General features: G+C 46.9%; 1 protein-coding gene across 4 annotated transcripts in view; it reads right to left on the bottom strand.

Annotated features, from left to right (window-relative positions):
• Positions 1 to 22,531, bottom strand: part of CHD7 (chromodomain helicase DNA binding protein 7) — a 190,595-nt gene that overhangs the window by 18,206 nt on the left and 149,858 nt on the right. For all 4 annotated transcript variants that reach the window (XM_070802571.1, XM_070802573.1, XM_070802574.1 and 1 more), the window contains exons 14-23: positions 19,983 to 20,126; positions 18,582 to 18,837; positions 13,232 to 13,442; positions 12,486 to 12,681; positions 12,032 to 12,199; positions 11,338 to 11,517; positions 7,457 to 7,567; positions 7,166 to 7,371; positions 4,524 to 4,723; positions 4,210 to 4,369 (exon numbers count right to left, since the gene is read on the bottom strand). In XM_070802571.1, coding sequence (XP_070658672.1) covers positions 4,210 to 4,369; positions 4,524 to 4,723; positions 7,166 to 7,371; positions 7,457 to 7,567; positions 11,338 to 11,517; positions 12,032 to 12,199; positions 12,486 to 12,681; positions 13,232 to 13,442; positions 18,582 to 18,837; positions 19,983 to 20,126 — 1,832 coding nt within the window. The remainder of the gene's footprint in view (positions 1 to 4,209; positions 4,370 to 4,523; positions 4,724 to 7,165; positions 7,372 to 7,456; positions 7,568 to 11,337; positions 11,518 to 12,031; positions 12,200 to 12,485; positions 12,682 to 13,231; positions 13,443 to 18,581; positions 18,838 to 19,982; positions 20,127 to 22,531) is intronic.

Below are 22,531 nucleotides of genomic sequence, written 5' to 3'. Positions count from 1 at the left end.
GGCTTCCAACCGGCCTGCCTGGCAACCGCGCCCCCTGCACGGGAGGGCCGGCGCTCAGCCCGGCCCGGGCGCACTTCATTTAGTCCTACCTAGCGCAGCTTGTGAAGTTTAGACACGTAGCCCACCACTGCCTCTGAAGTATTGAAGCAAGTTTGTAAACAACTGAGCAGATGGCTTTCAGTAACTGTTCTGCTTCATTATCTCATAAAATTTCCTCAGCTGCTGCCTTAATACCATTTTTGGAAGCACATCACAAGTTGTAGGAATAAACGAGATATAAAATCTGGTTTTACTACCTGACAATAAACCCTCAATACAGAATGTCAGGTTTTCCAGATTATACAACTTTGCTTCTGAGGAAGGAAGATGGTGGTGGGGGTGGATCCTTGCCGGGCCACCCTTTAAGGGGCTGTACCCATGTTTTATTCCTTCTAGCTTACATAACCTGGAAGCCCAAGTTGTCACTTAACAAATAATAATACAACATCACAAAGGAGATTAAAGTGTGTCTGGTTTGCTGAAGTTCTTAGTCATTTTCAAGGAATTGGTTTTTAAAAACTCATGGAATTCTAGGAACCAAATTTTCAATCTCATGTGGATTTCCTCAATGGTGTAAACTAATTCTTTGGATAAAGCCCACCTGGTAAACACCCCAAGAACTCTCAAGTCTAGCGTCTCCTGGACCAGCCCTGGTGTGCATTCAGGACAGACACCTGAAGACCACCGCCTTGTCCACGAGTAGACAAAATCAAGTGCGATTCCCACCACACACTTGGAGAACACTTCTCAATCCGTGTGTCGCGTGTACTACCACTAGTTCATTTGATCCTCACAGTAACTCTAGGGCAAAGTAGGACAAGTTACGATTTCCATTTCCTAAGCTAACAGAAGACAAGCGACAGACTTCAAAGTCCCAGAGTCACTTTAAGCACGGACCACTCAGAGTTAGGCCATCTGACTCCACCTCTTTGTACTGTCTCTAGGGATATGGACCCTGTCCTTGAACACATCAAAATGGCAAGTAGGGGTGGCTTCACCACGACAGACCACTCCTGATCACATACAGACATCCTGTGTACCACCTGCCCCTGATCGCACACAGACATCCCCTTTGTCACCCGCCCCCAGTCACACACAGACACCCCCGGTATCACCCACCGCCGATCACACAGACACCCCCTCTACCACCCGCCCCGATCACATACAGACACCTGGTGTACCACCTGCCCTGGATCACACACAGACACCCCATATACCACCTGCCCTGGATCACACACAGATACTCCCTGTATCACCCACCCTGGATCACACACTGACACCCCATGTACCACCTGCCCCTAATCACACAGAGACAACCCATGTACCACCCACCCCGGATCACACATAGACACCCCTGTATCACCTGCCTGCCTGTCCAGCATGGGGGCTGCTCCTGGCCAGCCTGGGTTCTCAACAGGCAAAACACAAAGCTGTAAAGACCTGAATGTGCTCCAAGGTAAGAGATCTTTTTGGAAAACTGGTTTTTATTAAGATTTCTTTCTCTGGATAAGATTAAAAATTGACTGTGCCACACTGAACCTGCAGAAGCGAAGTCAACACTGTGGGCAGCCGTGCCCGGCAAGAGCAGAGTCTGCAGCCCAGGTCTCCTCACAGAGGATGCTCAGCCAGGACGCACCTTCCACCTTTACCTGGATCTTCTTTTATGCACCAAACCTCAGTGCAGCATCAGTAACCCTAGCAGTTTCTCTTCCTTCAGGAGAAGACAAGGTTTTCTACCTCATGAGGAGTTTTAGTTTTGTGGATGGAGGCTTTAACGAATGATTGTAACTGTGAATGTCATCTTTCTTCTAGAGGAAAAAATTCAAACTCGTGAACAGGCAAGCTGAGTGCCCCTGAGGAATATATGGTGGGTCCTGGCAGGATAACGAGGTGATGGAAGGTGGCCTCGGACTCTAAGGGGTTTGCATGTGGTGAGTCAGGATGCCTCTCGAGTCCCCACTGTTAATCTTCATTCTGGTGGCTGGTCCCACTAGGGTCTGTTTTCTGGACGAGCATCCAGGTCAGGACCACAGGTGCACTGAACTGTCCCACCCCTTCCATCTCCTTCAACCCAAGACAGTTCCTGTCTTGGTCTCCTGAAACTTTTGAAGAGGACTGGCCGGATATTTTCCAGAAGATCTCACAATTTGGGTCTCGTTTTTCTCTCTGACTGCTCATCCCAGAGAGGAGGTGGAGACATGGCCAGTTCTCTTGAGACCCAGGTAAGATGTAAAGAGCATGAGTTATAGCTCACGTACTAACCAGGGAGGGTGCCCTATGGAAGTCTGTGATTGACGTGGGAAATTAAAAACTGCTGTCTCAGTGAGGCCTGGGAACAGAAGCCTGCCCCCACACTAAACCCCTTCGGTTACGGTTTGTCTGAATCCAGAACTCCTAAGGTTATGGACCCCAACTTCACAGAAACTACAAAGAAATAGAAGTTTTCTAATAGCTATGAGTGGGGCGGGACTTGAAGGAGGACCACTATGCTATGACAGTAACAGTGGTTTCTGAGGTGCTAAGATGGTTTGAGGTAATGGTTTTGAAGACTCAGAAAGGAAAATTTTTGTCAGTCAAAATTTAAGAATCGTGATCAAAGATGGTCCCTGAAAGTACCATTACATTTAAAAAGGGATGAAAACCATGAGTCAGGACAACCCAGGAGAAGCAGGTGTTCTCTGGGAAATTATTTCACTGAGGCTTTAGACAACTCTGAGGGAAGATAGGCTTCAGACATGGGCGGGGGTGGGAGGGTGGGGGGTGGTCGAGAGCAAGGGCGGTGTCCCTCGACTAGCTGAGGGACCCTGAGTATCCGAGACTTGGTTTCCTTGTCTGGTAAAGGGGGATAAAAGAGCAAGATGACTCGTCTTAGACAATTCAAACAGAAAATCCATAGGAAGCGCTTGGCGTGCTGCCAGTAATAGGTACTCAGACTTTTGTTGCTGCGATATAGAGACAGACATTTATTGAAGCTCTATTTGACAAGTAAGGAAAGCGAGTCTGAGAGGATGAGAAGCTTGCCCCAGGTGGCCCCAATCAGGAAGGGTACAGATGTGCACTGGCTGTGCTGCTGAACCCCAGATACTGAAAACACACGCTCAGAGGAGGGGAAGCACCCACAGGTGGAGGTGCTCAGCAGCTCACAGAGCTCCGAGCAATGGAATTAATTCAGGTCCAGTTCCCTTCAGCTACGTATAATCAGGTTCTAGAAATAAAGGTGAGGAATAGGATTCTAAACCTCGCAGGTAAGAAAAAATGGACCCAACAACCGAGGAGTCGTGCGTGTGTGTGTGCACAGGTGCACATGTGCTAAGTCACTTCAGTCATGTCCGACTCTTCACGAACCTACGGACTGTAGTCCACCAGGTGCCTCTGTTCATGGCATCACAAAGCAAAAAATATCATCTAAACTCCTCAGCCCCTTCATGGGAAGCAGTCAGTTGAAGGCAGGATTATATAAAGCTAACCACAATTCTCTAAACACGTTGGCTAAAACTCAGTTATCCACATGTCCACAGCACCATCATTCACAACAGCCAAAGACATCCATTAACCCAAGTGCCCATCGATGCATGGATGAATAAAATGTGGTCTATACACACAATGGAGTATTACACAGCCATAAAAGGGAACGAGCTTCTGTAGAAGCTACAACATGGATGAACCTTGAAAACATTATGTTCAGTAAAATAAACCAGCTACAACAAGGCAAATACTATAACAAGATACCTAGAATAAGCCAATTCTTAGAGACAGATGGTGGGACGGTGTTGTCAAGTGCCGAGGGCAGGAAGGGTGAGAAATCATTTAATAGGAACAGAAGTTATACTAAGGTCCATGAAAAGGTTTGGGTTCTAGACAGTGGTGATGGGCACACAGCAATCTGAATACAATTACTGCCAATGAACTGTATACTTACCAATAGTTAAAGTAGTAAAACTGTGTTTATGCATCGTTACTACTGCCCCCCTCCCCCCCAAAAATCAGCCCTCTAAAGTCAGGCTTCCACCTGACCTGACATCATGTTTCAAGAAAAAAAACAGTAAAGCTGCGCCACAAGAGTGCACTAGTCTTACTGATGGATATCTGGTGTATACGCATACTTGAGTACACGTACAGTTAAGAACCAGAAGGGCTGCCCGCTCCCCGCACCCGCCCTCCCTGACGTACTTGTTGCAATGGTGCTTCAGGTGCTTCTTGTAACTGTCCTCCTGGAACAAGGCGTCCGGGTTGCAGCCAGCCAGCCAGTCGGCATCCTGCACCACTGGGTGTGAGCTCTGGGCTTTCACCTTCTTGCCCTTCCTCCCCCTGGGCACCGGGGCTGACAAACCTAGAACCAGAGTAGTCATGATGATAATAACAATAGACACTGTCCACGACCCCAGTGACCGTGTCAGGGTCAGGAGTCAGGGACACGCAGGGTCTGGGGTGCCTCCGAGCTCCCCGGAGGCTCCCAGGACCCCGAGAGGGAGGTGCAGACCCACCGGAATGGTTGACCAGGGCCCGCGTCTGGCCATCAGCCGTGGGTGTGATGAGATCCCAGATGAAGCTCTTGATGTTCTCGTCCCCCCGGTAGTGGTTGAGGCAGTACACAAGGATGGTCCTGCAGATGGTCTCCACGTCCTGCTCGCTGAGTGGGCGCTTGTAGCGACCATGGGAGAGGATGTCCGTCCACCTCCCCCAGCTGCAAAGCAAATGTCCACATGTGGACGGTGCCTCCGACCTGAGACCTGGGGCTCTGGTTTCAGAGGCAGGTGGCAGCCTTAGGAGGGCCTGGGTCAAAACTAGTGACAGCAACATCAGGCAGTGGAAAAGCAATCCAGGTGCAGTAGCTAAACACACACACACACACACACACACACACAGCCGCAGGGTGGGAGCTGACACCGCGTTTCCAGCAGGGATCTGAAAGCCCTCTGCTTCCCCTCCTCGAGGGCGTGGTTTCCATGTTCTGATGCTGACCCGTCATCTGAGATGGAAGGTGACAAGTGGCAGGTGTGACCACCCCCACATCAGGAAGCTGGTGGCTGAGGGTGTGGCCACAGAAGCAGCTGAGCGTCTCCCGATACCCAGACATGAGGTGGTCTGCTGGCTCACATCGGACCCTCGGCCCGGAGTGAGGAAGATTAACGACCAACCACACAGGAAGTTATTAGAAGCATCATTCATTAGAAGCATCATCCATCAACTTGAAGAAAAAAGTTATATGTGATTTTCATTTTGGTAAGATGCTCTGTAATGTGTTAAAAGGAAATTATAAGCACACCTCAATAATTAATGGAAAGCCACAAAAGATCTCCCTCTGAAACCAAGTCCCAAATATAAGCACTTACGTGTCCTCCTGTGAAACAGGGAGAGAAAGGGCCGTGGACAGGCCCCATATGCAGCCCACAGGCAGGTGCCATGTGAGCACACCTTCCCCAAACTGCAGGTGCTCAGGGCAGAAATCAGCCCCAGGCGAGGGGCCCAGCCTCACCGGTGGCTTTGCCTCTGCCCCACCTGGTCCTCCAGCTTCCAGATTTGTTCTCCCAGTTCCATAAACCACAAGCTTGGCCCTAGCCTTTGGGCCTTCGGACACACAGCTCTTCTTGCCAGAAACTCTCTTCTCCCTGTCCCACACCCCACCCTTACTCCTACTCCAGCTAATTCAAGATGTTTGTTCATGCCACCTCTGTGAAATGCCTTCTTTGATTCCCCCACTTAGAAGTAGGAAACAGCACCCGAGCTGCCTCTTAAAGGAGAGAGGACCTGTCTGCCTGGGGTGGGGGTGGGGGTGCCATGACCATCCTGCTCACAGTCGAGGAGGGAAGGGCTCTACAGAAAGACAGATAAGCATACCTTCCAGCTTCGGCAGAAATTAATATGCTCTGTCGCTAAAGTCAGCAGCAAAATTCTCAACTTTGACGGCTTAGATCATGGAAACAGGTGAAGTAGCAAAAGGGTCAGGTGGAGGGTCTCCACCTAGTAAAGACGGCCAGGAGTGAACCGCCGGCGCGTGGAGATGATGCAGAGAGGGGACCCAGCTACCAGGACATGGGACGGGCTACAGTGCATCTGCCTTTACTGTAAGCAACCACTGACCCAGCGTGCACTGTGCCTGCTGGCATCACACTCTGCCCTGAGGACAAAGAAGGAGCCCTAGGCCTCAAGGAGTCCTTCACTGGGGCTCCAGCAGGAAGGGACCATTAAGAGCAATCACCTGACGAGCTGAGTGTGACAGCACGTGCAGGAGACCCTTAGGGGTGGGAGGTGGGACAGGAAGCTGAGGTGATGCCCGCTAGGAGGTCAAGTGCGGGAGGTGGTAGGCAGATCAAGTCTGGGCTGGCGGAGTCGGGGCAGGGCTGCTTGTGGAAACAGGGTGGAAAGAGCAGCCCTGAGTGCCCATGGGAAGACCCACAGGACCGACAAGGGCCAGGTAAGATCCCTGTCGGCCACGTTAGCAGCATGTCTGTGTTTCTTCTGAAACTAATGATGATCTATTAGAAGAAAAAAATCACAGAGCAGAAGTCATCCGATCTATAGAAACACTGTTTTCGTGGCAGGTTTTTCATTTGAGCGGTATTTGCTTACAGTCCCACCAGGTACGAGAGCGTGCTTGTTTAGGAATTCTGATTTATGCCGAGCACACTGCCTTTGGAAGCCCTGTGCCATGGAGTTTCAGAGATGGATTCAATGTGGATCCTGAGATTGAGCAGGAGAAATACGACCCATTTAGATGGTTGAAATGGCCTCCACATTTCAGATAGGTAGGAAGAGCTTTACAAATGAGACCACTGCCTTTAACAAATTTTTATAACAGAAAAATGATGAAAGAGTACCAAAAGTGATGAGAGAGTGGTAATTTTACGTGAAGGAGCCCTAGAAAGAGACTTCTGAGGCTTCCTTCTGAGTTCCTAGTGATCAGCAAGTGAATCTGAGTCTGACGTGATTCCTCAAAGGACATACCCCCTTCAAATCTCTGAGGATCTGCACAGCTTTGAGTTCTTTAACCACCTGGGTTGTGCCAAAAGCATTTGTGTCCTGGGCAGTCACAGAAACCCAAACATAAATTAGAGTTTTTCTATACCACTTGGAATTCTAACCATTTTTTGAATGAAATTCCATTTCTCACGTGAGCTTGACTCACCCATAGACGAGCAGGTTCTTCTCAACTCGGAAGCATTCGCTCCTGGCATAGCCCTGGGACCTGTCTGGTGGCCGCCGCGGCTTTGTGCAGGGCTTCTCCTCTGAGTCGCTCTCCAGGTCTGAAAATTCCATCAGCTCGTCCTCCTTCACCGCGCTGTACAGCCTGGTTTGCTTCCTCACTCTTGGAGTGTCAATAACCAGGTTGTTCTGAAAGACAGCAGATAATGTGAAACTTCTGAAAAGGAAGCCCTGGGAGAGGTCAGACAGGGAGTCAATGTGACCGCTCACTCACCCTTCCGTTTAAGGCATCGATATCCAATTCTGCCTTCTTCGCCCACTTTTGCCAGAAATTTGGATCATCCAAGGAAATATCTGTCCTATTTCCAGATGCAACAAAGCTGGCCTAAAGGAAAAAAATGTTCATTACTTTGCGATGGTTTTCTCAGTGAAATGCAAAGCAGCTTTCACTTTCATTCACCCGAACACACAGTCATCCTTCCACTGTGTGTGTGGCAGGTGTTATGGTCAGTGGGACTGGGACGAAGGACTGTCCCTTAGGCAGCTCACTGTCCAGGGGTTGAGACAGATCAGGAAATAAAAAATGACAGCACAGCCTAATAAATGACAGGTGACAGAGATGTGTACAGGTGCAGCCAACGTACGGAGGGGAGCCCCAGCCAGGCTTAGGTGGGGTGGAGGTTCCTGCTGGGAAGAGAGAATATGTCCTCCAGAACACAGTGCCCAAACCAACCACAGAACAGGGCTCCCCTGGTGGTCCAGTGGTTAAGAATCCACCTTGCAATGCAGGGGATATTGGTTTGATCCCTGGTCCACAGAGATTCCACATGCCAAGGGGGCAATGAGCCCTCTGCACCACAACTACCGAGCCTGTGCTCTAGAGCCTGGGAGCTGAAACTGCTGAGACTCTGAGTCACAACTGCTGAAGCCTGTGTGCCTAGAGCCCGTGCTCCACGAACAAGAGAAGCCACCACAATGAGAAGCCTGAGCACCGCAACTAGAGAGCAGCCCTGCTCACTGCAACTAGAGAAAGCTCAAGTACAGCAATGAAGACCCAGCAGAGCCAAAAATTAATTAATTAATTTAAAAAAAAGGCCACAGAACAAGAAAGCAAGTGGAAATGTCCAGGATGGAGCATGTGCAAAGGCACAAGGGCGAAGAAAGGTGATTGTGTCACGTAGCCAGGGCTTCGGGTGGTCAGGGGGGTGTTGCCCAAGGTCAAGCTGGTGAGGCAGGCAGAAGGCGGGGCCGGCAGGGCCTTGTGTGTCCTGTTAGCAGAGTCCAAATTCCATCCTCAGGCAGCAGGAAATTCTTTGAAAATGGAAATAATCTCAAGAGGAATGAGACCATACGCAAAGTCACCTGTCAGAGGGACCACACCAGTGTCCTGGAGCAGGGGGTGGGGTCGGGGGAGTGCAGAACAGAACAGAACAAGCTGCAGCCAGGGTTTAGGGAGGGAATGGGGAAGATCTGCAGAAATGAAGAAAAGGAGACAGGCTAGAAGGTGGTCTTTAAAAGGTAAAATTAAAGGGGTTAGACTGTGAGGGCATGTAAAGGCTGAAGGAGGAGGAAGCCATGAAAACCCCAGCTTCAATTCTGGCATCTGAGAGGTGTGACTCAGGTGAAGAAAACAGGGGTGTGTGCACGTGCACACACGCATGCACAGAGGTGGAGGGGCAGAGATAATGACCCTGTTTTGGTACCGAATGAATCTGAAGTATCTGTGAGGACGGAGGAAAGAACCTGAAAAGAAGCTGAAAGATGTGAGGGAGAAGGTGTTGGGTCACTGAGCCCAGACAAGGAGAACCTTTCAAGACTGGAGTAGCTGTGTGAAGTGGAGCAGCTGAGACAAGTGGAGTAGTTTCAACAAGTGGAGCAGGTGGGACAAGTGCAGTAGCTGGGATAACTGGATATCCATATGTAAAAGAAGGGAGCTGGACCTCCGTCTCATCACACACAAAAATTCACTCAAAAAGGGATCGGAGACATAGAAGTTAAGAGTGAAAACTGTAAAACTCTTAGAAGAACGAACACGAGCAAACCTTTGCAATCATAGGTTAAACGATGTATCAGAAGCACACATGATAAAAGAAAAACATGGGTAACCTGGGCTTCTTAAAATTAAGCATTACTTTGCCAACAAAGGTCCGTCTAGTCAAGGCTATGGTTTTTCCTGTGGTCATGTATGGATGTGAGAGCTGGACTGTGAAGAAAGCTGAGCACCGAAGAACTGATGCTTTTGAACTGTGGTGTTGGAGAAGACTCTTGACAGTCCCTTGGACTGCAAAGAGATCCAACCAGTCCATTCTGAAGGAGATCAGCCCTGGGATTTCTTTGGAAGGAATGATGTTAAAGCTGAAACTCCAGTACTTTAGCCACCTCATGCAAAGAGTTGACTCATTGGAAAAGACTCTGATGCTGGGAGGGATTGGGGGCAGGTGGAGAAGGGGACGACAGGATGAGATGGCTGGATGGCATCACTGACTCGATGGACGTGAGTCTGAGTGAACTCCGGGAGTTGGTGATGGACAGGGAGGCCTGGCATGCTGTGATTCATGGGGTCACAAACAGTTGGACACAACTGAGTGACTGAACCGAACTGAACTGAAGAAAGGACTATGAGAAATATTTGCAAATTACATAATGAGAAACTTATATTTGGAATACTTAAAACTCAATTAAAAAAAAAAAAACCAAAAACTAAAAAAGGTTCAAAGCTGTTCAGAATATCTGAAGAGACATCTCCCCAAAGATTATATGTATCAATACTCGGCCAACAAGCACACAAATAGATGTTAAATAGTATCAGAGAAAGGCAAATCAAACCAGAGTGGGCTATCATGTCATACTCGGTAATAGGGTGGTCATTAAAAAAGACAGACAACCAAAAGTGTTGGTGAAGATGTGGACAAATTAAAACCCTAACCACTGCTGGTGGGAAGGGGAAATGGTACAGTCACTTTAGAGAAGAGTCTGGCAGTTCCTCAAAGGGTTAAACACAGAGTTACACAAGACCCAGCAATTCCATTCCTGGTATATAAGCACGCGAGATGAAAACAGACGTCCACACAAAAACTTGTACATAAACGTTCGGAACACCATTCGTCATAACCCAAAATTGCAAACAATCTAAATTTCAGCACCAGCTAGTGAATGGGTCAACAACAATCCAGGTCCATATTCAAGTGGTAAATAAGGTGGAGCCATAGAATGGGATGTGGTTCAGCAATAAAAGGAAAGAAATTAGTGATAATGTGCTACAACATGGATGAGCCCCCAAAACAGGCTAAGGGAGTGAGGCCAGACACAAAAGGCCACATGTTGTATGATTCCATTTATATGAACTGTCCAGAGTAGGCAAACCTAGCGAGACAGAAAGCAGAGGAGTGGTTGCTGGGACTTAGATGGGGAGGGGGTGGGGGGAGAACTGTTAAAGGGTGATGGAAATGTTCTAGACTTAGATGGTGGGATACTTGTACATTTCTATATATGGTAAAGGTGCTGGATGGTACACTTAAAATAGGTGGTTTTTATGGTAAGTAAACTACATTTCCATAAAGTTGCTCAAAATGAAAGTGGAAAGTGTGGCACTAGGCTTGGAGGTGGGTGGGTGAAGCCTCAGAAGGGGCAAGGAGGGAGCCGGGGAGTGGCGGAGGGGTAGAAGCTGGAAGTTAGGAAATGAGTAGAGTAAGGCAGTAGAGCAGCAGGGTCAATAACGCTGTGTGGGTTGCTGGTGTGGTTTTTAGCTACAAAAGAAGTTATGGGGTTGCAGCCAGAGACGAAAGCAGATGGGGGACTTTTTCAAGATAGAAGTGAGATGATTGTTCTCAAGGCTTGATCAGGAATCAAGATCCCAGGAAAGGAGGAAGGTGATGACAAAGCAGAGGCTCAAGAAGTGGAAGGGAGGGGGGCCAGAACACAGAGAGAGGACGAGGCTGGGGAGCCCAGAAGCAGGGACGGGAAAGGTGAGGGTGACTCTGATGCCAGACACGCTGAACATAAAGCACGTTTTGTGCGTCGGGGGCCCCAGTGGGATTAAATCACTAATTTCTTAACATGCGACATAAAGCAGCTGTTATGTGTGCTTCTCACGAGCGCATTACACAGCCTCTGTTCCGCCTCCCCAGAAGACCTGCCTCCTGGGTGGGTGCGCACCTTAGCAAACGTGGAGCCTTTGCCCTCGGACTCGATGGTGATGGTGTGGGTCCGCCGGAGCAGGATCTGATCGATGTCTTCTTCGCAGAACTTGGAGCCCTCGTCCTCCTCATCCATGAGTGCACCGTAGGCCCCCTTCCGGAGAAGATCCTCTATTTCTTTCTTGGAAAGCTGTTGTACCTGTGTTAGAGAAGTATTTAAAGTGATTTAGATAAAGGAAACCAACCCTGAATATTCATTGGAAAGACTGACGCTGAAGTTGAAGTTCCAATACTTTGGCCACCTGATGTGAAAAGCTGACTCACTGGAAAAGACCCTGATGCTGGGGAAGACTGAAGGCAGGAGGAGAAGGGGATGACAGAGGATGAGATGGTTGGATGGCATCACTGATTTGCAAACTCCAGGAGATGGTGAAGGACAGGGAAGCCTGGCGTGCTGCAGTTCACGGGGTTGCAAAGAGTCAGACACAACTGAGCTACTGAACAGTAACAAAGAACTGAAATGTCTGGAGACTGAACAAACGCTTACTTTTTTCTCCAAGACAGTAAACCTCAATTATGACGAAGTAAATGTGACCAAATATGCTTAAAATATTGAGGCCAAAGGATAACCAGATGCGGATGGTTTCTCACTGGGAGCTAAACGAAGCAAGGAGCAGGAGTGAAGCAAGCAGGGCGAGGACAGCACGGCTTACCCCGTTGGGAGCATTCTCCCGTCCGCTCATGGACTGCAGGACTGCCTTGTCCAGACCCAGCTTCAGGCTGGCCTTGTCAAACATTTCCCTTTCATAAGAATTCCTGGTAATCAGCCTGTATATCTTCACAGATTTGCTTTGTCCTATTCTGTGACATCTAGCCTGAGCCTGAAAGAAAAAGGAAATGCATGGCCACCAGAGAAAGAGAACACACCACTGCCAGTTACAAGAGCATCTGTTCTGATAAATAGGGGTACCATTCAACACTGGAGGGTTAACACGCCAAGAAATGACTTTCACATTATCCATCAATTGATTACCGGTTGGTTCATTTGCCCCAATCATGGGACACTGCCTGAGCGACGGCAGGATTTCAATTTATTGGTCTGATGTAGCGGAACGACTTCCTAAAGTGGGGGAGGGGGGTACCAGGAAGGTTTTCTTGCATGTTTACCTGGAGATCATTTTGGGGATTCCAGTCAGAATCGAAGATGATGCAGGTATCAGCAGCAGTGAGATTAATGCCTAGGCCTCCTGCCCTCGTACACAGGAGGAACACAAACCTATCAGAGTCAGGCTTGGAAAACCTGTCGATAGCTGCCTGACGGAGGTTGCCTCTGACCCGGCCGTCGATCCTCTCATACGGGTACCTGGAAGATGTCAGTGTCAACAAGGAGGCCTGGCAGATGGCCACAGGACATGTGTTCCTTTCCTGGTGCTTTTAAAAACGTACTACAACATGGGATATAAATTTACAGGATAGGGCTTCCCTGATGGCACAGTGGTAAAGAATCTGCCCGCAATGCAGGAGACACAAGAGACTTAGGTTCCATCCCTGGGTCGGGGAAGATCCTCTGGGGAAGGAAATGGCAACCCACTCCAGTATTCTTGCTGGAGAAATCCCAGGGACAAAGGAGTCTGGTGGGCTATAGTCCATGGGGGTCACAAAAGTGTCAGACGCTGCTTCAACATCAAGAAAGAGCTGTCCTCCTCTAGCCCAGAGAAAGAACTGGAAAAATAGAACTGCCTGCAAAAGCTTGCGTCATACAGGACAACCGCCGTGCCCATCCACAGCTTTCAAGAAGAGCTAAGACACAAGCCCCCACCCATCCCCTTTATCATACAGGCCACTTGGAGATGAAGCGCGTGGAGCCCAGTCCCACACCCCCCCACCCCCGACCCCCAGGGCCTGGCCCTCACCGTCTCTGAATGAGGTAGTCTTCCAGGATGTCCAGGCAGCGCACCATCTGGGAGAAAATGAGCACCCTATGGCCACCGGCCTTCAGCTTCGGCAGCAGCTTGTCAATCAGCACTAGCTTGCCAGCAGCCTGGATCATCGCCTGGAGCTGAAAATCTGGAGAGTCGGCATTGTGTGTTTCTTTAAACTCTTCCAAAATTTTCTCTTCAGCACCTGCGGAGATTGGACAGCATAACGGGAATACTGTAAAAGGTTTTTTTCTTTTATTACTGAAAACAACGAACCTGCTTTCAACACCCACTGCAAACAGCAGGGCCCAGAACAACGCATTCGCGTTCACGCACACACATCCGTCCACCGGCTCAGAGTGCGGGTCTGCAGGAAACCAGGGAGGTAGAAAAGGGATCAGAGTTTTAAGCACAACACATTTTCAAGCGTTTGGGGGGGGGGACCCCCACATTTTCCAACAAACAAATGTTTGCTGTCTGTAGAAACTGAATTTCAACAACAGACTGTCAGAGCTAGAAGTGGCAGAAACAAGCCAAGGGCCGGATACCTACAGAAAATTTGGAACCTAAAATGCTAAAGAAATGAAGAGCTGTTTACTCACGGAAGATAAACACACATAACAAAATCTGTTCTGAAACCAAGAGGCAAGGGAACAGAGTTCTAACAATTGCTGTGCAGGGGCAGTCGTCTGTGTATCTAAACTGCCTATTAATATGGCCAAAAGCGCTGCAGCAAAAGGGAGTCCCGCTTCGAGGATAATATTTAGAGATTTTTTCAGGAGATCTGAGCACACATTTTCACTGCAATCTCTCCATCTCCCTCTACATTCATTTTCATCTGATTAATTTCCTAAAGTACAAAAGTTCTATCTTGAGTTATCCAAAGCTTTAAACAACCAACCTGTTTCATGAAAGACATCGATACCTAACCCTCTTTTCTATTAGTCCCACAGAGACTTCTGCTTCCTGAGGGTGCATCAGAGAGACTGTCACCTTCCTAGAGACTGAAACTCTTCCCACCTCCGCCCCTGACCCCAGACACACTTGTCCAGGGAGTAGCCGGCTAAGCTTCCTGCAGCTGCTTAGGTGGCTTAACTAGAATTAGACAGCAGGGGTCCGGGGTGGGGTGGGGAGGTTAATCAGGGTCCGGCCACTGTGCTCCACCCTTGCCCTGGGGATGCAGGGTAGTCACTTCTTTGGGAAATACAGACAGACAAATCCATCTGATAGGATTACTTCCCAGCCTTAAACCACACCGGGAACCTGACTTCTTAACCACTGGTTTTTAAACACGAAGGCACTGTACTGATGGGGATACGAGACCCAGGTCAGGTCACCTGGGCCATCAGAGCTGCCAGGACGGAATGGGGGCATGCAGCCACAGGCAGGACGGCAGTGCCCCCACTTCCCTTTTCAGAGCACCTGTGGAAATGAAGTCATGACCTGGTCATATGCAGAAATACTGCCTGTTTGTTATTAATCAACAAAGAATCTTCCTGAGACCGGATTACAGTCACTAATGCCTGGGCCAGGCCTGGAGGTCTATGCATAGCAAGCCACTGCTGTTTCTCAGGAATGGCCCGGCAGAAAATGCCAGTGGGCTGGAAACTGCCACTTCTCACTCCCTCTCTCACATGAATAAAAGGCTAGTATTCAGGATTTCAATCTGAAGGGAATGAAAGGCAAAGGTTTCGCTAGGAAAAGGTAAAAACCAAACTGCTGTTGAAGAGCATTAGCACAAATACCCTTGAATGAAGCACGGTCTTGAATAAATGTTCTTGCATCCTACATACTTGCTAAGTCGCTTCAGTCGTGTCCAACATTTTGTGACCCCATGGACTGTAGCCCACCAGGCTCCTCTGTCCATGGGATTCTCCAGGCAAGAATACTGGAGTGGGTAGACATTTCCTTCTCCAGGGGATCTTCCTGACCCAGGGATCGAACCTGCATTTGTTATATCTCCTGTGTTGGCAAGCAAGCTCTTCACCAAACATCCCTGTATAAAGTCAAATAACGTTTTCCAAAACAAAAAATTTAGAAATCTAGGTTCTAGATTCAGGACAAGAAGGTCCTCAGGAGACAGGGGGAACTGATCATATCCACATATTACATTAGGTTTTTTAAAAACATTTCTTCTTGTTGGATAATATACTACAAGCAATTCAGAACCACACTTCACTTATAATATCTAGGTAGTTATTTTTTGTTAAAATTAAGATATTAATATCAATCCATAATCAAAATACACTATTTTAGATATTTTAGTGAATTGTTTTCAAAAATGAAATAATCATTTTGACAAAATTAACATGTTTGAACTATTTTAGCAAAAAATTTGAAAATATAAATTCAGTCAAATCAGTAGAGAAATTTTTTTCATTTTAAACTTATTTAGATGAGAAAAGTAACTTTCCTGCCTTTTCAATTCTACCAATAATATATCATCAAAAACTGTCAGAATTAAAATATATTATTTCTTATCTGACAAAAGTTCTTACTGAATTAATTCAGCTCTTTGCTGTGAATTCAGGCTCTTAAAGTGGCAGCCAGTTGTCACTAGTAATGCTTCCTTTAAATATATCAGCAAACATATTTCTTATGTGATGCTTTTAGCTATAATTATACTTTGTCCGGGCTTCCCCGGTTGCTCAGCAGTCAAGAATCTGCCAGCAATGCAAATCATATAGGACATGCGGGTTCTATTCCTGGGTTGGGAAGATCCCCTGGAGGAGGGAATGGCTACCCACTGCAGTATTCTTGTCTGGAAAATACCATGGACAGAGGAGCCTGGCGGGCTACAGTCCATGGGGTCGCAAAGAGTTGGACATGACTGAAGTGACTGAGCACATATTTTCCAGAAAAGCTGAAGAAAGAAGGGCAGGGAAGATGTCCAGGAGGAAAACTAAACTGACCTCTAAGCCATTAGAGGGCCAAATTCTCAAGGTTATCAATTAAAGATTTACCTTGATGCTAGATCTGTAAACATCAATCAGAAAATTAAAAATTGGAAATAGGCTATAAAAAGCCCAAATACTCCAATAGTGTTAGTCACTTAGTTGTGTGCGACTCTTTTGTGACCCCATGGTCTGTAGCCCATCAGGCTCCTCTGTCCATGGGATTCTCCAGGCAAGAATACTGGAGTGGGCTGCCATTTCCTTCTCCAGGGGATCTTCCTGATCCAGGGATCGAACCTGGGTCTCCTGCATTGCAGGCAGACTCTTTACCAACTGAGCTGCCAGGGGAACCCAAAAAATACTTCAATGGCACTGCCCTAAATTAAAGTCCTGCATTTACACTTAAAAGTGTGTTTGTGCGCACACGTGTGTGTGTATGTAGCAGAGACAACTTAAAGGAAGTACGGAAGTCTGTTCCCTTAAACAGATGGTCACTGTGAGGGCAGGAGCTGCAATGTTATCTAGTTATAGTAGCCGCAAACAAATAAATTATTTCTTTTGAAGATTACCCTTTTGCTCTCTGAAATTCATTCCATCACAAGCTCAGCCTTGTCTTCTTTCTGCCCACTGTTCTCCACATCCCTTCTCCCCAACAACAAAGAGGACTCATAAGTCAACCCAAACCATCGGGGACCCCACCAAGTCTTCAACATCACCTTCACTCTCACATGTGCACATGTGCTCAGTCGCTTCAGTCACATCTGACTCTTGCAACCCCAGGGACCATCGTCTGCCAGGCTCCTCTGTCCATGAGATTCTCCAAGAATACTGGAATGGAGCCTCTTGGAGGCTACTGTTCTCTTGTCACAGACATCAAATGAAAAAACTTTGTGTGTGTGTGTGTGTGTGTGTCTCTCAAATTACACACACACACACACACACACACACACAGCTTTACTCATACCATTGACCACCTTCGGCTCAGCTCCATCTCCTTAGCTCAGGACCAGGCTGCAGACACCACAACGGCCTCACGGGCTCTTACACACATAAGGATGAGCAAGCTGCAGCACTGAACATACAACAGTCACGTGTGAGTCTCACTTTGGAAGACCAACCTACAAGCAGAAAGTCTGAAGCAGAAATGCACCAAGGTCACAGCACAGCCATAACCTCAGGTGCTCCGGTGAGGCGGCTCCAGGCAGGGACCACTCTGGCATTAGTAACTGCAGATTCCAGAGGTGAGCTGGCCCAAGGAGTATAGATGACAAAACGGGGAGAGACCGGGAACTCCTGACATCAGCTGCATTTGAACCTCACGGATTGTGATAGTGACAAAACAAACAAACGAACCTGGCTTGGTCCGTTCTCCCCTGGAAGCACCCTAACTGCACTGCTGGCCAATCATAATTGCACGCAAACACCCCAATTTAGACCGCCACCACTTTTCTTTAACCCATATTAACTCCCGCCTGGATGACAGCAGTAGCCTCCTAGTGGGGCTTTCTGTTTGTATATCTTTCCCTGCTCCCATCTGTTTATTCATATGATGTTTCCAGATCAATCATCTTGAATCCCATGTGTAATCATTTCTTAGCTCCATCAAGATCCCACAAGCTGGCATCTAGGCTTCCCATAACCAGGTTCCACTATGTCTACGGTTCACTGTCCCATTGTTTCACACACCTACTTTATATCCTGGGCAGGTTCCACTTTGTTCTGCCTCCTTCTCTTGTCTCCTGTGGTTACATCAGCCTAAATGCCCCTTCCTTTTGTAACTCTGATGGCAAAAGCCTGTCTCACTGTCATCGCTTTTGAATGGCTTTCCTGCTCTTATGTCTCCGGAGTATCTTACATGTCACAGGCATGAATTCCTCTAATGATTTCTGGAAGAGTACAATACAGGTTCTTACCCATATCAGTTACATAACACTATCAATTTAGTTAAGAAAACAGGAAGATCATGAACCATGATCTTGATTATCAATGCTCGAGATAACCTCTCGCTCTTAGAGAATAGATGTTGGAAGCCTCTGGACTGAGAGAAGTTCTTTCCCATCAAAGTTTTGAGGCATCCAACAGCTGCCTCTCACCCCAAAGGTGCTCTTTAACTTCTCTGATCTAAACACACACAAACACACACACACACACCCCATTGGGGTCTAATTTTTCTTTAACTGTTAGCACGTTTGATGACTTCCAGCCAGTGGGCACCGACACCTCCTTTCAAGGACTGAGATGCAGATGCAGGACAGGTGATGTGAGGTCCTGCTTCAGGGACCATCGGGGAAAAGATGTTGCACCTACAGCTTCACAGAGGAGGCTTTGTGAAGAAGAGGAAGATGATGAAACTCACATTGGGGCAACTACAAACCATACAATAACACGAGTGAAGGGAGGCAAGGATTTCTGGGGCTTTGACAACGACTGAAACAAGGTGCCAGGCTTACCGTTGATAAGGTAGGGGTGGTTGCAGCACTTCCGTAATTCCATCATAGTGTTTAAAAGGTTGGGCACATTAGCTTGCCCACCACCTTTGGAAAGAAACGCGAAATTCTTCTCAAGGATGGCTCGGTAATATTTCTTCTGAATGTTTGTTAGCTCCACTTCAATGATAGTTTCTTCTTTGGGGGCCAAGTTCTTTTCCACGTCCTCCTTGAGACGTCTCAACATCATTGGCTTTAGAATAGCCTGGAGTTTTTGCACCTAAAAAAGGATCTTAAGTAAATACTGGTGTTGGGACTTGCTAGCATGGTAAAACATAGTCTAACATAAAAAACCAGGAGTCTCTTATTTATCTACCTTTCACTTTCATTTGTCGAAGGGTACGAGGGCATTATCTTACAGCTCTCATAACAGGAGCACATGAGGGTTGAATGTCCAGTTTCTGATGGGCTAGTTCACCTGGCCAGAGAGTCCTGAACAGCCAGGAGGCTTGAACAGAACACAGCAGAAAATAACCCTATTCATTCTGTTAGTTTTCCCTTCTGTTTGTCTTAAGCCTTCGGGATGATGAGGAAGGAAGAGAGAAAGTCGTAGGAATGATTTGCTTCAGTTCTCTTCCTTTCTAGAAAGAGCTGATAGAATGTGTGAGTAAGCCAGGAGCTCTCTGGTCCCTCTCTGTTCTCATCTCTGTTGACTGGCAATAGGACACTGCACACCAGACAGCTCTGATTTATTCTATGAAGGGCAAAACAAAACAGACTTCACTTGAACTAAGAGAAGAGGTTTAGATGGTAAATTAGGGGAGGGGGCACGTGAAGACTAAGATTTCAAGTGTCATATTTTGTTTCAAATAGAGCTTAATAACCAACACCTACGTAACTTGAACGATCTATAAGATAACTGGCACTTTTCATACCGGATACCGTATTTATTTCTCATAGAAATCCTGCAAGGTAGTTAGGAACCATGTTTCTAAATGAAATATGTAGACTCAAGAAGAGTAAGCAATGTGAGCAAGCAGGAACTAAGACTAGAACTTCGGATCTCCAGGACGGACACAGCTTGCGAAATTTCAGCCTCTCCTGACACTACCCCCAAAAGCACACAATGAAAAACCACTGAACTCAACAGGACAGCAGCTGAAAAGTAGGTGGACAGGTACGGAAACTCTGTAAATCTCAACAGCCCTTCAGGAGGGCAAAGAGACCAACCAACCAGCCAGAACATCACCTTAATGAAGACTCAGAACATCCAAGCAAAGGAGGTGTAAATCTCTCTTGTCTACTAGGTGGGGGATAATTGACATAATTTACATTTTTAAAAACAATTAAATCTTAACACTTTGGCCCTTTGGGAGTTAATCCTCAATTCAATGACTGAAATACAAAAGGAGCCGTGGTAAGTACCTGCTCTTCAGTTTTCAGATCACCAAATTCTTGCATAAAGGTGGTTTCCGAAGGAAAGCGAGTGGGTTCTAAGAAGTGAAGCAAGCTGAAGAGCTCTTCCACCGTGTTCTGGAGCGGGGTCCCCGTCAGCAGCACTTTGTGTTCCTGTGGGGATGCGAAGATAACTGAGCAAATCATAACAAAACCATAGCCACGCCAAAGCCTCTCTTGGGATCAGCATTTCCCCAATTCCACTCGTGGTCGCTGAAATTCAGCATCCACCCAGCATAAAACACAGGAATAAGATCCGAAGGCACAGATACAAGAAATGTGGTCTCTGTCTTAGATTCCAAGACCCTGTAAACGTGGTCTGCTATTTTGATTTTTCCTGGGATGTTTAGGTCAATGTTTTGGTGGTGTGGTTCTGCACTCTCCTACGTCTTGTGGCATCTTTTCCCACCAAAGTTCAAGTTCTGCCTAAGATCCCTAGCTCAGATGAAGCTCACGTGCTCCTTTTCTGCTCTCTACAGGGCTATGCCCTCCCCATCTGCTTCCTGCATGACTCACTTAAGAGACAAAAGGTTTTCTACAGGCAACAGCACATGAAAAACTATTTTGTTGGGCAAACATTTCAATCTAGCAAAGAGGTCAGCTTGGTTTTAAATGCCATAATCATGTTTTGTTGTTTTTTTTCCCCAGTAGATGCTATTTCTTACTTTGTCTCTTTGAACCAAGGCAGGTATTTTCTTTAAGGCACTCCTTCCTGTTAACGCGCTTTGTCTTCAGCTTTCTTTATGGATCCATACCCTTGTCCTCTTATTTCTACGTATCCAACACGGTGACCAGTCTTAATGAATTTATTGATCTTAAAGGCCTTATTATGTTCTACTTTGGCCTTCTAGGACACCGCACAGTTAATAAAACTATTTCCAAAAGTGGCTACACCTTCAAGGAGGTTCAAAATAGATATTCTGACTTTACTGGAAGTCTGACAAGGCTTGGTTGCTGAGCAGAGTCTGTGCTCAGTAGATACTGGATGGCGATTCGCCTGAAGGCATGCTCATTTTTTCAACATCTGTTGAGTCTTATCTGTCAATGAAGCTCTTCGAAAACACGGTGAAGCAGTTAGATTTGCTTTTGTTCTTCCTTTGGTTCCTTTTGAATAAAGAGGGTTCTGATTCAGGAATATACATAGATCACTGTCATCTTCTAACTCATTAAATTCATAAAGAGTAAGGAACTTGCAAACCAATGCAAGATTTTCTAATGTATAAGCATACTGGTGGGTAACATGGGCCAACGCCCCGATTTGTTCAAGTCCTGAATTACTTTACCCAAGAATTTTAAAAAATATTGCCATAGATTCAGGAAAACTGTTACTGTAGTGGAAGGGCTGTATCAATACTAAAGATCGTCTCTCAGTTTTTTAAATATCTTTTATGATCAACTGAAATACTGAGCTGCTAACCAAAATACTTCAGCAAAAGTCTTTTAAGTTATTAATTTTAAAATTAACTTATTTGAAAAATAGGAAAAGAACTTTTTTACGCTGCTTCCGTTCAAGTTCTTTTTAAAGCCAGTTCTATCAGTTACACAGAGGACCCTTTGGTAAGGTTGCACAGGTAGCGAAATTAAACCAGGTTTCCCTTTGAAAGTCATTATTAACATAAACACAAATAATATACAGGTGTCACAAAATGTCAAGTAAGAGACGGGCTATCAGGCTTATCACATCCAAGCTCAACTTTGCCAGCAGCTAAGTTTTCGGCTTGAAAATGTTACCATTCCTTTTAGCTCTGATGGAGTGACATTCACTTAATTTCATTTCAGCAGAGTCTTTAATTTGTGTGAGGCCTCTTGACAATGAATGATGAGCTAACAGAATCCATGAAGACCCTCCACCACTTTCAGAGGGTCCCCTCCTGTCCATAAGGGACAAGGAGATGGCCCTGCCTCCTGCGCTCCCATGGAGGGGGCAGAGAACACAAATGCCCCTCAGCCCAGCAGCTTCTCGAGCGTCTCCTTGGTGACGGGAGAGTTGAAGACACTGCCTGGTCCTTGCTTTCTGAGAATCTACCACTTTGATCATAAGCGCATCCAGTGCAGGTAACAGCCATTCTCTGTGACCTGCTCTGTGTTGGGGTAGAATTATTATTTGCCATTTTCACCATGATTTATTCCAGGAAAGACGAACAGAGACTGGTCAGTAGATAAGTTCTTGTGATGTATATTTGAAGTATGGATTTAAAGACTAGGCAAAGAGCAGACCCCATGGACTATAGCCTGCCAGGCTCCTCTGTCCATGGAATTCTCCAGGTCAGAATACTGGAGTGGGTAGCCATTCCTTTCTCCAGGGGATCTTCCAACTCAGGGACTGAACCCAGGTCTCCCACACTGCAGGTGGATTCTTTACCATCTGAGCTACAGGGAAGCCCAAGAATACTGCAGTGGGTAGTCCATCCCTTCTCCAGCTGATCTTCCCAACCCAAGAATCTAACGGGGGTCTCCTGCATTGCAGGCATTTTCTTTACCAGCTGAGCTACCAGGGAAGCCCCAGTGAGCAGTTCAGA

This window comes from Bos indicus, chromosome 14 (assembly GCF_029378745.1).
Source record: "Bos indicus isolate NIAB-ARS_2022 breed Sahiwal x Tharparkar chromosome 14, NIAB-ARS_B.indTharparkar_mat_pri_1.0, whole genome shotgun sequence".
In the NCBI taxonomy this organism is placed as follows: Eukaryota; Metazoa; Chordata; class Mammalia; order Artiodactyla; family Bovidae; genus Bos; species Bos indicus.
Note: the sequence above shows the minus strand (reverse complement) of the source record. Positions and strands in the feature narration are given on the sequence as shown.